The sequence below is a fragment of the Entelurus aequoreus genome, linkage group LG17 (genome assembly GCF_033978785.1).
Source record: "Entelurus aequoreus isolate RoL-2023_Sb linkage group LG17, RoL_Eaeq_v1.1, whole genome shotgun sequence".
In the NCBI taxonomy this organism is placed as follows: domain Eukaryota; kingdom Metazoa; phylum Chordata; class Actinopteri; order Syngnathiformes; family Syngnathidae; genus Entelurus; species Entelurus aequoreus.
The window spans coordinates 44,434,198-44,448,191 of NC_084747.1; the positions used below are offsets into that span (position 1 = coordinate 44,434,198).

General features: G+C 38.6%; 1 protein-coding gene across 2 annotated transcripts in view; it reads left to right on the plus strand.

The window, feature by feature from the left end:
• Positions 1 to 13,994, plus strand: part of pgm5 (phosphoglucomutase 5) — a 62,940-nt gene that overhangs the window by 26,461 nt on the left and 22,485 nt on the right. For both annotated transcript variants that reach the window (XM_062024261.1, XM_062024262.1), the window contains exon 8: positions 6,723 to 6,838. In XM_062024261.1, coding sequence (XP_061880245.1) covers positions 6,723 to 6,838 — 116 coding nt within the window. The remainder of the gene's footprint in view (positions 1 to 6,722; positions 6,839 to 13,994) is intronic.

The following is a 13,994-nucleotide window of genomic DNA, read 5'->3' on the forward strand; positions in this document are numbered from 1 at the left end:
ATCAGGGGTCACCAACGTGGTGCCCGCGGGCACCAGGTAGCCCGTAAGGACCAGATGAGTAGCCCGCTGGCCTGTTCTAAAAATAGCTCAAATAGCAGCACTTACCAGTGAGCTGCCTCTATTTTTAAAATTGTATTTATTTACTAGCAAGTTGGTCTCGCTTTTCCGACATTTTTAATTCTAAGAGAGACAAAACTCAAATAGAATTTGAAAATCCAAGAAAATATTTTAAAGACTTGGTCTTCTTTTGTTTAAATAAATTCATTAATTTTTTTACTTTGCTTCTGATAACTTTCAGAAAGACAATTTTAGAGATAAAATACAACCTTAAAAATGATTTTAGGATTTTTAAACACATATACCTTTTTACCTATAAATTCCTTCCTCTTATATCCTGACAATTTAAATCAATGTTCAAGTAATTTTTTTTTTTTATTGTAAAGAATAATAAATACATTTTAATTTAATTCTTCATTTTAGCTTCTGTTTTTTCGACGAAGAATATTTGTGAAATATTTCTTCAAACTTATTATGATTAAAATTCAAAAAAAGTATTCTGGCAAATCTAGAAAATCTGTAGAATCAAATTTAAATCTTATTTCAAAGTCTTTTGAATTTCTTTTAAAATTTTTGTTCTGGAAAATCTAGAAGAAATAATGATTTGTCTTTGTTAGAAATATAGCTTGGTCTAATTTGTTATATATTCTAACAAAGTGTAGATTGGATTTTAACCTATTTAAAACATGTCATCAAAATTCTAAAATTAATCTTAACCAGGAAAAATTACTAATGATGTTCCATAAATTATTTTTTAAATTTTTTCAAAAAGATTCGAATTAGCTAGTTATTCTCTTCTTTTTCTCGGTTGAATTTTGAATTTTAAAGAGTCGAAATTGAAGATAAACTATGTTTCAAAATTTAATTGTCATTTTTTTCGTGTTTTCTCCTCTTTTAAACCATTCAATTAAGTGTAAATATCATTAATTATTAATAATAACATAGAGTTAAAAGTAAATTGAGCAAATTGGCTATTTCTGGCAATTTATTTAAGTGTGTATCAAACTGGTAGCCCTTCGCATTAATCAGTACCCAAGAAGTAGCTCTTGGTTTCAAAAAGGTTGGTGACCCCTGGTTTACATGTATAACTTTCTCCGACTTTATAGGAAATGTTTTATGCCACTCCTTTTTCTGTCTCATTTTGTCCACCAAACTTTTAACGCTGTGCATGAATGCACAAAGGTGAGTTTTGTTGATGTTATTGACTTGTGTGGAGTGCTAATCAGACATATTTGGTCACTGCAAGCTAATCGATGCTAACATGCTATTTAGGCTAGCTATATGTACATATTGCAACATTATGCCTCATTTGTAGGTATATTTGAGCTAATTTAGTTTCCTTTAAGTCCTCTTAATTCAATTTATATCTTATGACACACTATCTGTATGTAACATGGCTTTTCATTTTTTGCGGCTCCTGACAGGTTTGTTTTTGTATTTTTGGTCCAATATGGCTCTTTCAACATTTTGGGTTGCCGACCCCTGACCTAGGCCGATGGAAAAGAAGCATTTGGATTCTAGGGCAAGGCAAAATGAGAAACTAGTTACCTATATTTGCATTTCTATAAATATTTGCACTAAAATATAATGGTTTCTTCTTGTGCCACCTCTCTGCCAATGCTGATATTGGCATATAAATAAACATTGATTGATTGCCAACTAACAAATACACTGCTTGAAATATTCGCTAGTAATAAGCAGACGTTAAAGGAGACCTATGATGATTCTAATTTACATTTAAAACACTTCCTTGTGGTCTAGCTCAAGGATTCTTAACCTTTTTGACCTCGGGGCCCAACTTTTTCACTAATTTTGAATGACTAACTGTTGGTTTTAATCTCTTAGTCGTGGTCAAAAGTTTACATACACTTGTAAAGAACATAATGTCATGGCTGTCTTGAGTTTCCAATAATTTCTACAACTCTTATTTTTTTGTGATAGAGTGATTGGAGCACATACTTGTTGGTCACAAAAAACAGAACTTCCCTCCAGAAGGTCTTATCTTTGTCCATGTGATGTCAGATTAAAAACAAAAATGGAGCTGTTTGGCCACAATACCCAGCAATATGTTTGGAGGCAAAAAGGTGAGGCCTTTGATCCCAGGAACACCATTCCTACCGTCAAGCATGGTGGTGGTAGTATTAGGCCTGTTTTCCTGCCCATGGAACTGGTGCTTCACATAGAGTAAATGGGACAATGAAAAAGGAGGATTACCTCTAAATTCTTCAGGACAACCTAAAATCATCAGCCCGGAGGTTGGGTCTTGGGCACAGTTGGGTGTTCCAACAGGACAATGACCCCAAACACACGTCAAAAGTGGTAAAGGAATGGCTAAATCAGGCTAGAATTAAGGTGTTAGAATGACGTTCCCAAAGTCCTGACTTAAATGTGTGGACAATGCTGAAGAAACAAGTCCATGTCAGAAAACTAACAAATTTAGCTGAACTGCACCAATTTTGTCAAGAGGAGTGGTTAAAAAAATTCAAGCAGAAGCTTGCCAGAAGCTTGTGGATGGCTACCAAAAGTGCCTTATTGCAGTGAAACTTGCCAAGGGACATGTAACCAAATATTAACATTGCTGTATGTATACTTTTGACCCAGCAGATTTGGTCACATTTTCAGTTGACCCATAATAAATTCATACAAGAACCAAACTTTTTTTTGTGACCAACAAGTATGTGCTCCAATCACTCTATCACAAAAAAATAAGAGTAGTAGAAATTAAGATTAAAGTACCAATGATTGTCACACACACACTAGATGTGGTGAAATTTGTCCTCTGCATTTGTCCCATCCCCTTGGGGAGCAGTGGGCAGCAGCGGCGCCGCGCCCGGGAATCATTTTGGTGAATGATTGGAAACTCAAGACAGCCATGACATTATGTTCTTTACAAGTGTATGTAAACTTTTGACCACGACTGTATGTATCCAACACACAAACCTCAGACTTAGGTCAGGCTGATTAGAAAAATAAGTTGAATAAATTCATTTACTTATAATTCTGTTTTGCTGTAATAGATAAACTAAATTAACAATGAATAGGAAGAAGAGGCTCTTTATTGTCATTATATTTCAGCATAAACCCGTTAAAGATTAGACAAACATTGTACAGGGGAGTCGATCTCAGACTGGGCTCTTGGTGGGGGGTCCAGACTGAGGCCAAGAAAAAAAACCCAGTGATAGCCGATAAGCACACATAAACTTGTCACACAGAAACCACATGACTTGAAACGGGGTTGGGGCAGCAGCTATCTTAATAGCCCCAACCCCGTTAGCCAATAAACACACATAAACTTGTCACACAGAAACCACAAGACTTGCAACGGGGTGGGAGCAGCAGCTACTAAGATAATAGCAGTCGCTATTAAGATAGCTGCTGCTATCTTAATATGTTTCTTTATCACCTACTCAGTAGCCTAGTGGTTAGTGTCCGCCCTGAGATTGGTAGGTTGTGAGTTCAAACCCCGGCCGAGTCATACCAAAGACTATAAAAATGGTACCCATTAACTCCCTGCTTGGCACTCAGCATCAAGGGTTGGAATTGGGGGTTAAATCACCAAAAATGATTCCCGGGCGCGGCACCGCTGCTGCCCACTGCTCCCCTCACCTCCCAGGGGTGATAAAAGGGGATGGGTCAAATGCAGCACCACACCTAGTGTGTGTGTGACAATCATTGGTACTTTAACTTTAAACAGTCAATAAAATTAAAGTGCGAATGAAAATACCGCTTCATCACTTTAGTCCTAATTTTTGCGCTTTAGAAACTTTAGCTCCAGACTTCTTCCTTTGTTGATTGTCTTTACAGCCACAAGTGGTGGAAAGTGGTATTACATCTGAGTACTGCTGCGGCCCATACGGACCCCCCCCCCCCCGCTATTTTTTGGCAGCCCTCTAGGGCAGTGGTCCCCAACCACCGGGCCGTGGCCCGGTACCGGTCCGTGGATCGATTGGTACCGGGCCGCACAAGAAATTAAAAAATATATAAAATAAATTTAAAAAAATAAATAAATAAATATATATATATATATATATTTTGTTTTATTAAATCAACATAAAAAACACAAGATACACTTACAATTAGTGCACCAACCCAAAAAACCTCCCTCCCCTCATTCACACAAAAGGGTTGTTTCTTTTTGTTATTAATATTTCTGGTTCCTACATTATATATCAATATATATCAATACAGTCTGCAAGGGATACAGTCCGTAAGCACACATGATTGTATTTTTTTATGACAAAAAAAAAAAACCCACCCGCCCCCCCCGGTCCGTGGGACAAATTTTCAAGCGTTGACCGGTCCGCAGTTACAAAAAGGTTGGGGACCACTGCTCTCGGGGGCGCTGAACTTAAACTTAAGCACAGAGTCTTGTATTCAGCTATGTAAATAAGCAATTCATAGTCCAACAAGACCCACAATGCAATGCGTTCCCACGTCACACTTTCAAGCCCTAAATATAGTATACAGATTTATTGAGGTATTACTATGACATCATATAGAGCAGTGGTCCCCAACCTTTTTGTAGCTGGGGACCGTTCAACGCTTGAAAATTTGTCCCACGGACCGGGGGTGGGGGGAATTTATTTTTTTAATTTATTTATTTATTTTTCATAAAGAAATAAAATCATGTGTGCTTACGGACTGTATCCCTGCAGACTGTATTGATCTATATTGATATATAATGTATATATTGTGTTTTTTATGTTGATTTAATTTAAAAAATATATATATATATATATATATATATTTTTTATTTATTTATTTCTTGCGCGGCCCGGTACCAATCGGTGGTTGGGGACCACTGATATAGAGGCAAACCTCGTCCGGTGTTGTACTTTGGCACTACCGAATGTCAGTCTGCTGGTGTTGGAGTCAAGGAAAAACTCCCATTTCAAGTCCCAAGTAAAGCTCCAGCATGCTCCAGTTTTTTGACGTAATGCCAGGCTAAAAGCTTTTAAGCTGCGGTCAGAGGAGACACACATAACTGGATGCTATGTTTGGCAAAATATAAAAGTCACGGCCAAAAGCTGGTAGTATTTCACTCCTACCCTCCACATCTCGATGGGGCCTCCATCCCCCTTTTGCTGCTTTGAATTTACTGACTATTTTTGTGTTGGTGCTATACGTGTAAATGTACTGTCGACAGCGCCTAAACCTCATCAGTTTTTTTATTTATTTTCTGGGATGTTTGGCTTTCAGTTCCGGCCCTCACATCCTCCCAGGGACTAAAATTGGTTTACTCTTATTTTTGGTCATGTAAACAACTGCACTGGGCGCACTGTGGGCTTTTATTGATGTGCATGATGGCTATGTGAAAATGACACAAACCCAAAGGGAAATCCCACAGTGGGAGTGTTTTCACGTTTATAAGACAGTTTACATTGTGTGTGGAGGAATTACACTACTGAATACATTTCTGCCCTTTTTTCTCATGAGCTTGGAAAGGTTTGCTGACTTGATCCTGCAACTCTTACCTTATTAAGTTGTTGCTTGGTTCGCTTTGCTTCTCTTTTCAAATGTCATGGTGACTGTCAAGCTACACTGCAAAAAGTCAGTGGTCAAAAACAAGAAAAAAATAAAATAAAATTAGGGGTATTTTATTTGAACTAAGCAAAATTATCTGCCAATAGAACAAGAAAATTTGGCTTGTCAAGACTTTCCAAAACAAGTAAAATTAGCTAACCTCAATGAACCCAAAAATACCTTAAAATAAGTATATTCTCATTAATAACAAGAGCACTTTTCTTGGTAGGAAAAAAAGAGGCCTCTTTGCTCAATATGTTGAAAAATATTCTTAAATGAAGTAAATGCTAGTGCCATTATCTTGACATAATGATATGCGCTCGCCATTACATTTCTTGAAACCAGCAAACTTATACTAAAAACTAATTTATTGTTCTTAATGGAAAGGCAACAAGGCAACCGCTTGTTACTCTCGGGGTCTCCTAGCCGCTCAGGCAAATCATATGATCTAAAAATGCATTTTTCCATCGGTAACATGACATCATCGCGCCAAGTGCGTGCTCCTTCAGTCAATTAGTGCGCATATATACAGCCCGGCCCCCGGACAAATTTTTTTTTTTTAAATTTTGAAGAATTTATCTGAATGTGCATGAACTATTTCTGTTCAAAATTGTTAGAAATGTCACATGTTAAATGTTTAAATATTAACTGTCAGTTTACTGTACTGTGCCAACTGTACTACTATATGAGTACGTGTTTTCTATTGTTTCATTGAAAATAAAACAGCAAAGTCCATTTGGCTGTCATCCGTTTTAATTATGAGACACAATTGTGTCAACATTATGATTTTTGTTTTTTCATGCTTGAAGTAAGAAATTATTACTTTAAAAAAGTAGTTCTATACTTGTGAGTGTTGATGACACAGCTTTGCAACAGTTGATATTCTAGTTTCAAGCATGTTTTACTCAATATAAGTCATAAAATCTCAGCAACAAGCTGTAATATCTTACTGAGATAATTTAGGACCAAAACACTTAAAACAAGTAAAACACTCTAACATAAAATCTGCTTAGTGAGAAGAATTCTCTTATCAGACAGAAAATAAGCAAATATCACCCTTATTTGAGATATTTAATGTTACTTAGATTTCAGTTTTTGCAGTGTGCCAGCAGGGGATAATTCTACTTTTTATTCCCTCTCAGGGTAGCCAAAGCCATGAAACTGTCGCTGTATGAGACTCCTACTGGTTGGAGGTACTTTGGCAATCTGATGGACTCCGGACGTTGTTCCATCTGCGGCGAGGAGAGTTTCGGGACAGGTAGCGACCACGTCAGCATCGCACCTTCACTCACTTGGCAACACATTGCAAAAAAAGTTGGCACGGGGGCATTTTTACCACTGTGTTACATGGCCTTTCCTTTTAACAACACTTAGTAAACGTCTGGGAACTGAGGAGACACATTTTTGAAGCTTTTCAGGTGGAATTATTTCCCATTCTTGCTTGATGTACAGCTTAAGTTGTTCAACAGTCCGGGGGTCTCCGTTGTGGTATTTTAGGCTTCATAATGCGCTGCACATTTTCAATGGGGACAGGTCTGGACTACAGGCAGGCCAGTCTAGTACCTGCACTCTTTTACTATGAAGCCACGTTGATGTAACACGTGGCTTGGCATTGTCTTGCTGAAATAAGCAGGGGCGCCCATGAATACGTTGCTTGGATGGCAACATATGTTGCTCCAAAACCTGTATGTACCTTTCAGCCTTCACAGATGTGTAAGTTACCCATGTCTTGGGCACTAATACACCCCCATACCATCACAGATGCTGGCATTTCAACTTTGCGCCTACACCAGTCTGGATGGTTCTTTTCCTCTTTGTTCCGGAGGACACGACGTCCATAGTTTCCAAAAAAAAATTGAAATGTGGCCTCGTCAGACCGCAGAACACTTTTCCACTTTGCATCAGTCCATCTTAGATGAGGTCGGGCCCAGCGAAGCCGGCGGCGTTTCTGGGTGTTGTTGATAAATGGCTTTCGCTTTGCAAAGTAGAGTTTTAATTTGCACTTACAGATGTAGTGACAAACTGTAGTTACTGACAGTGGTTTTCTGAAGTATTCCTGAGCCTATGTGGTGACATCCTTTACACACTGATATCGCTTTTTGATGCAGTACGTGATTCTAGATTCTCTGAACCTTTTGGTGATATTACGGACCGTGGATGGGGAAATGCCTAAATTTCTTGCAATAGCTCGTTGAGAAATGTTGTTCTTAAACTGTTCGACAATTTGCTCACGCATTTGTTCACAAAGTGGTGACCCTCGCCCCATCCTTGTTTGTGAATGACGGAGCATTTCACGGAAGCTGCTTTTATACCCAATCATGGCACCCACCTGTTCCCAATTAGCCTGTTCACCTGTGGGATGTTCCAAATAAGTGTTTGATGAGCATTCCTCAACATTCTCAGTCTTTTTTGCCACTCGTGCCAGCTTTTTTGAAACATGTTGCAGGTATCAAATTCCAAATGAGCTAATATTTGCAAAAAATAACAAAGTTTACCAGTTCGAATGTTAAGTATCTTGTCTTTGCAGTCTATTCAATTGAATATAGGTTGAAAAGGATTTGCAAATCATTGTATTCTGTTTTTGTTTACCATTTACACAACGTGACAACTTCACTGGTTTTGGGTTTTGTACAAACATGGGAAAAAAAGGAGTGTGTGCGTGTAGAATAGGGAATCGCTCTGATGGTGGTTGTTGTTGTGGCGCTATCACTTGATGTCTGTGCTGGCCGACTGTTGTTGATACAAATGCTATATTTTAAAGTTTAGAAAGACTTAGGATCTGATCAACTCAGATCCAAATAACACATTCTAAATAGCATGTGCAAGTTATAAAATTGCATGTTGCAGGTAATCTACTGGGACTGCGTCTACTATTGATAACAAACGTAAAAGTGGTGCAGACCGACTTTTTAAATAGGATAGGTTTTATTTTTATAGACTTATGAAAACAAAGAGAGCACCGGTCTGGTCGCAGCAGTGGACCATGGGTGAAATACAAATGGTAAAGAAAAAGCAGATCGCTCATTCAATGCATTTTCTTTATTTTCATGACTATTTACATTGTAGATTGTCACTGAAGGCATCACAAGTATGAATGAACACATGTGGAGTTATGTACTTAACAAAAAAAGGTAAAATAACTGAAAACATGTTTTATATCCTAGTTTCTTCAAAATAGCCACCCTTTGCTTTGATTACTGCTTTGCACACTCTTGGCATTCTCTCGATGAACTTCAAGCACACCTGTGAAGTGAAAACCATTTCAGGTGGAGCTCATCGAGAGAATGCCAAGAGTGTGCAAAAAAGTATTTTTGCTATTTTTGAAAGAACTAGAATATAAAACATGTTTTCAGTTATTTCACCTTTTTTTGTTAGGTACATAACTCCACATGTGTTCATTCATAGTTATGATGCCTTCAGTGACAATCTACAATGTAAATAGTCATGAAAATAAAGAAAATGCATTGCATGAGGAGAAGGTCTGTCCAAACTTTTGGCCTGTACTGTGTGTGTGTGTGTGTGTGTGTATATATATATATATATATATTGCTTTTTTTAAACTTATTTTGTTTTTTAAACAAAGGAAAAAAAAAAAATCACTGGCAGCCGTTAGAAGATAAAATGCAGATACAAATAATTTACATTTACACAAATATTACTGTATTGGTAAGAATTATTCTGAAATATTGGCAATACTTGTATTTATTTTTTGCTTTTACTGTTAATATTCCTTAAGGTGGTCCCATTTCCCAATGCTTTGATGGTGATACATATTTAGAATTTTCCCTAACCTAAAGAACTTTGTAGCGTTTTAAAGATACAGATACAAATACACAAAACAAATGACAATACAATTTATAAATGTTTACAAAAGTGTAAATAATATTAGATTTAAAATTAGGACATAATGAAAATCTAAGTACAGAATTGTAATGTGTGTACGCTTGACTTACATTGAAACAATGAACCATAAAAGTGAATAATAAAAAAGTAACTCATTAAAATATAAATTAACTAAATCAATTAAAAATAAAATATCCTCAAAAAGTAACATTTTTTTGTTTAGTTGGCAGTCGGGTGACATTGTTACTGTACGTCCATAAAAACGGTTCCAAAACTAATGGCTCACAACTGAGTATTGGTTCTCAACGGTCACTTAACAGATCCGTTCAAAAGTCTCGACTCGTTCCCGAACGTCACATGTCTAATAATGAACCAACACCGTCAGCAAATAAACCCTCCAAATAAACAGAGGCAGGTAACTCCCCTGATCACTAAACAAGAGCAGACGTGGAGAATCACTGCTCAAGCCAGGGGTGAACTGTTGACAATAAGGAAAAAAGGAAGTGGAAAATAAAAATAAAAGCGCTGCACAGGAACCAAATACCAAAACGCAGGAAAACAACACTCACACAAGTCCAACCTGTCATGACATAATCATCACCTCTAGTGCGGCATATATACTACATTTCTTACATGTAGCGTTATCACTGGAGGACCAGGCTAAACATGTCAAGGCATGCCACTAAGCTCGCTTGAAACAACACAAGAAATAAGTGCTTGATAAACTTTAAGAAGTGTGGGGTGCATATTGTAGCGTCCTGGAAGAGTTAGTGCTGCAAGGGGTTGCGGGTATTTGGTCCGTTGTGTTTATGTTGTGTTACTGTGCGGATGTTCTCCTGAAATGTGTTTGTCATTCTTGTTTGGTGTGGGTTCACAGTGTGGCGCATATTTGTAACAGTGTTAAAGTTGTTTATACGGACACCCTCAGTGTGACCATTATGGCTGTTGATCAAGTATGCATTGCATTCACTTGTGAGTGTGTCATAAGCCGTAGATATTATGTGATTGGGCCGGCACGCAAAGGCAGTGCCTTTAAGGTTTATTGGCGCTCTGTACTTCTCCCTACGTTCATGTACACAGCGGCGTTTTAAAAAGTCATACATTTTACTTTTTGAAACCGATACAGATAATTTCCAATATTACATTTTAAAGCATTTATCGGCCGATAATATCGGTAGTCCGATATTATCGGACATCCCTAATTATAACGTGTTCAGCAACATGGTGATGTATTACATGTGCAGTGAAGTGTACATTATTTCTCAAATCAGCACGCACTAACGAGCTGAGGTACCCATTTTGCAGGTTTCAGGGAATTATAAAGCATTTAATCATGGATATAGTGATACGGTACATGTGTAATGAAGTGTATATTGTCTTTAACATCAGTACGCACTACAAGGAGGAGGCTACATTGTGGGTTTTTTTAGTTTGTGTGGACATGGCCTAAGACTGCGTGTGCAATTACGTGTGCAGACCGCCTTATTTAAATGATGATTTTGCGTGCATACATCGCTTTTACTACGGAGACACTTCACATTTTCTGCACATTCATGTTGTCATGCTCCTGCCCACCTGCTGCAAGGTAGTGGTGAGTGCTTGAAGTGGCCTAGCAGTCAGCCAGAGCTTCTGAAATGCTGTGCAGGACACCTCCGTTCACTGCAAGCTGCAAAGTGTGCGCCTTACAGGGCAGACGATCCACACCAAACTCCATCGTAGCTTTTTGCCATACTGCGTGCGTTGTCCCTGACCACAACGTGGGCTTTCGCCCTCAGGTGGTTTTTGTTGTATTTTTGTTTTTTCTCGGCGGAGTCTTTAAGCGACAACTGTGTGGTACAGTGTTGGGTTAGTTACTGAAAACCAGTAACTAGTTACAGTTACTAGTTACTTTATTTCAAAAGTAACTCAGTTACTAACTCAGTTACTTACACCAAAAAGTAATGCGTTACTGTGAAAAGTAACTATTAATTATTTTTATTTTTTTTAAAGCTCCCATTAATGCCCTTTTAGCCTTCATTTCAGTACTGTTATTGCACTGGAGAATAATACAATCTGTTGATCAACTCGACATGCATTTGCATCACTGAACTCTGCTAAGCAATGTGCTCTACATACACTACCGTTCAAAAGTTTGGGGTCACATTGAAATGTCCTTATTTTTGAAGGAAAAGCACTGTACTTTTCAATGAAGATAACTTTAAACTAGTCTTAACTTTAAAGAAATACACTCTATACATTGCTAATGTGGTAAATGACTATTCTAGCTGCAAATGTCTGGTTTTTGGTGCAATATCTACATAGGTGTATAGAGGCCCATTTCCAGCAACTATCACTCCAGTGTTCTAATGGTACAATGTGTTTGCTCATTGGCTCAGAAGGCTAATTGATGATTAGAAAACCCTTGTGCAATCATGTTCACACATCTGAAAACAGTTTAGCTCGTTACAGAAGCTACAAAACTGACCTTCCTTTGAGCAGATTGAGTTTCTGGAGCATCACATTTGTGGGTCAATTAAACGCTCAAAATGGCCAGAAAAAGAGAACTTTCATCTGAAACTCGACAGTCTATTCTTGTTCTTAGAAATGATGGCTATTCCACAAAATTGTTTGGGTGACCTCAAACTTTTGAACGGTAGTGTACAACACACAAAGACAAAGATATGTTTCAAAGGGCCAATTTATTTCAGGCCAGAACAAATTGACAAAATTATTTTAAATAGCTGCAACATAACATACATAAGTAAAAACCAGCATAAAAACAACATAGCTGTAAACCTGGTTTCACCTAAGGAAGGCACACGTGACATACACAAAGCCTAACCAGGCAGATTTGAATTGTTGTTTTGGGCAGTAGACGGGATCTTTGATCCAAGACACAACTTACATTTAACTAAAATGTTCTTTTCTTTGTGCTCGACAAAAGAAAAGAAGTGAGAATATCTCATACTTGCCAACCCTCCCGAATTTCTCCGTGCGGACCTGAGTGAGGACAGCCTGTCGTCACGTCCGCTTGGCCAACCAAAAAGTAACCACAGAACACTATACCGTATACTGTTCTGTGGTTACTTTTTGGTTGGCCAACGGTTTACGTTGTATTGCGCACTTTTTTTTGTGTGACTTTTTTCAGTCATTGCAAATTGCCAGTTTTTTATCCGTCAGACACACTTTAAAATAATCCCAAACCATAGCCATGGTGTCGTTAGTCATTCACTGAGGGAGCTCGCTTGTTAGCCACGGCTACAGCACCGGCAACAACACACTCTTGTTGTTGTTATGCTACGAGTAGCCAGTAAACCTCTCATGCTGCAGTCGTCAACTCCTGTGTTGTGTGTGGGAGAGGGGAAAGGGGAGGGGCTGCTGACTGGGAGACGTAACGTCCGCGTTTTACCGGATATGTACCGCTCCGTACAGCAGCGTTTTAAAAAGTCATTCATTTTACTTTTTGAAACCGATACCGATAATTTCCGATATTACATTTTAATGCATTTATCCGCCGATAATATCGGCAGGCCGATATTATCGGCCATATCTAGTCACGTCCGTTGTGTCCTTGAGCAAGACACTTCACCCTTGCTCCTGATGGGTCGTGGTTAGCGCCTTGCATGGCAGCTCCCGCCATCAGTGTGTGAATGTGTGTGTGAATGGGTGAATTTGGAAATAGTGTCAAAACGCTTTGAGTACCTTGAAGGTAGAAAAGCGCTATACAAGTATAACCCATTTATCATTTATTTATTGGAATATTTGTTTAAATTTTTTTTTGCCTTAGTTTGGCTGCCAGCTGACTTATTTCCTAGACTCCCCACATGGAGTAAAACATGTTTATGACTGACTCCAAAGAAGACCAAAGGGGAAAAAAATACAACTGAATCCAAATCCTCTCCCCCTTTCTTGTACACACACACACACACACACACACACACACACACACACACACACACACACACACACACACACACACACACACACACACACACACACACACACACACACACACACACACACTGCCCACACACTCTTTCTCAGGCTGGAGCGCATCCCGACTTCCATGTAATAGATGAGGGCCGCGACCCCGGCTGCATGTGTAAATAATCCCCATTCTTCTGCTATAAAAGGAGACTCTTTGAATGGCTGCAACATGCAGACGGCACATGTCGCTGCTGGTGTCTGGTACACATGTCCCCCCCCTGCTTCTACACGGGATAAACATGACTTAAAAGTGTCTGAGAGATGTAAGGAGAATTGGTAGCGGAGAGCTAACACGAGTGCAGGGAGCAGAGAAGTGAAAGGAGGTCTCTCTGCAGAGCACATGAGCTGTCTACCCTTTTAAGGCCAAAAAGCTTTGCAGAAGGGAGCTTTGCTGTAAATCATCTCAGCTGTGCACCACTTTTACTCTTCACTCCAAATATCAGCGCTGTTTTGCAACTATGTTTGTAATATTATTGTGTATAGTTGTCCAAGCAAAGCCAATTGAATAGCCTAAAGGTTTTTTTTTTGTGTGGTAATAGGATCTGATTCATTATGTGAGCCCGGACAAGGGCCGGTTCTAAGCAGGCATATACAGTACAGGCCAA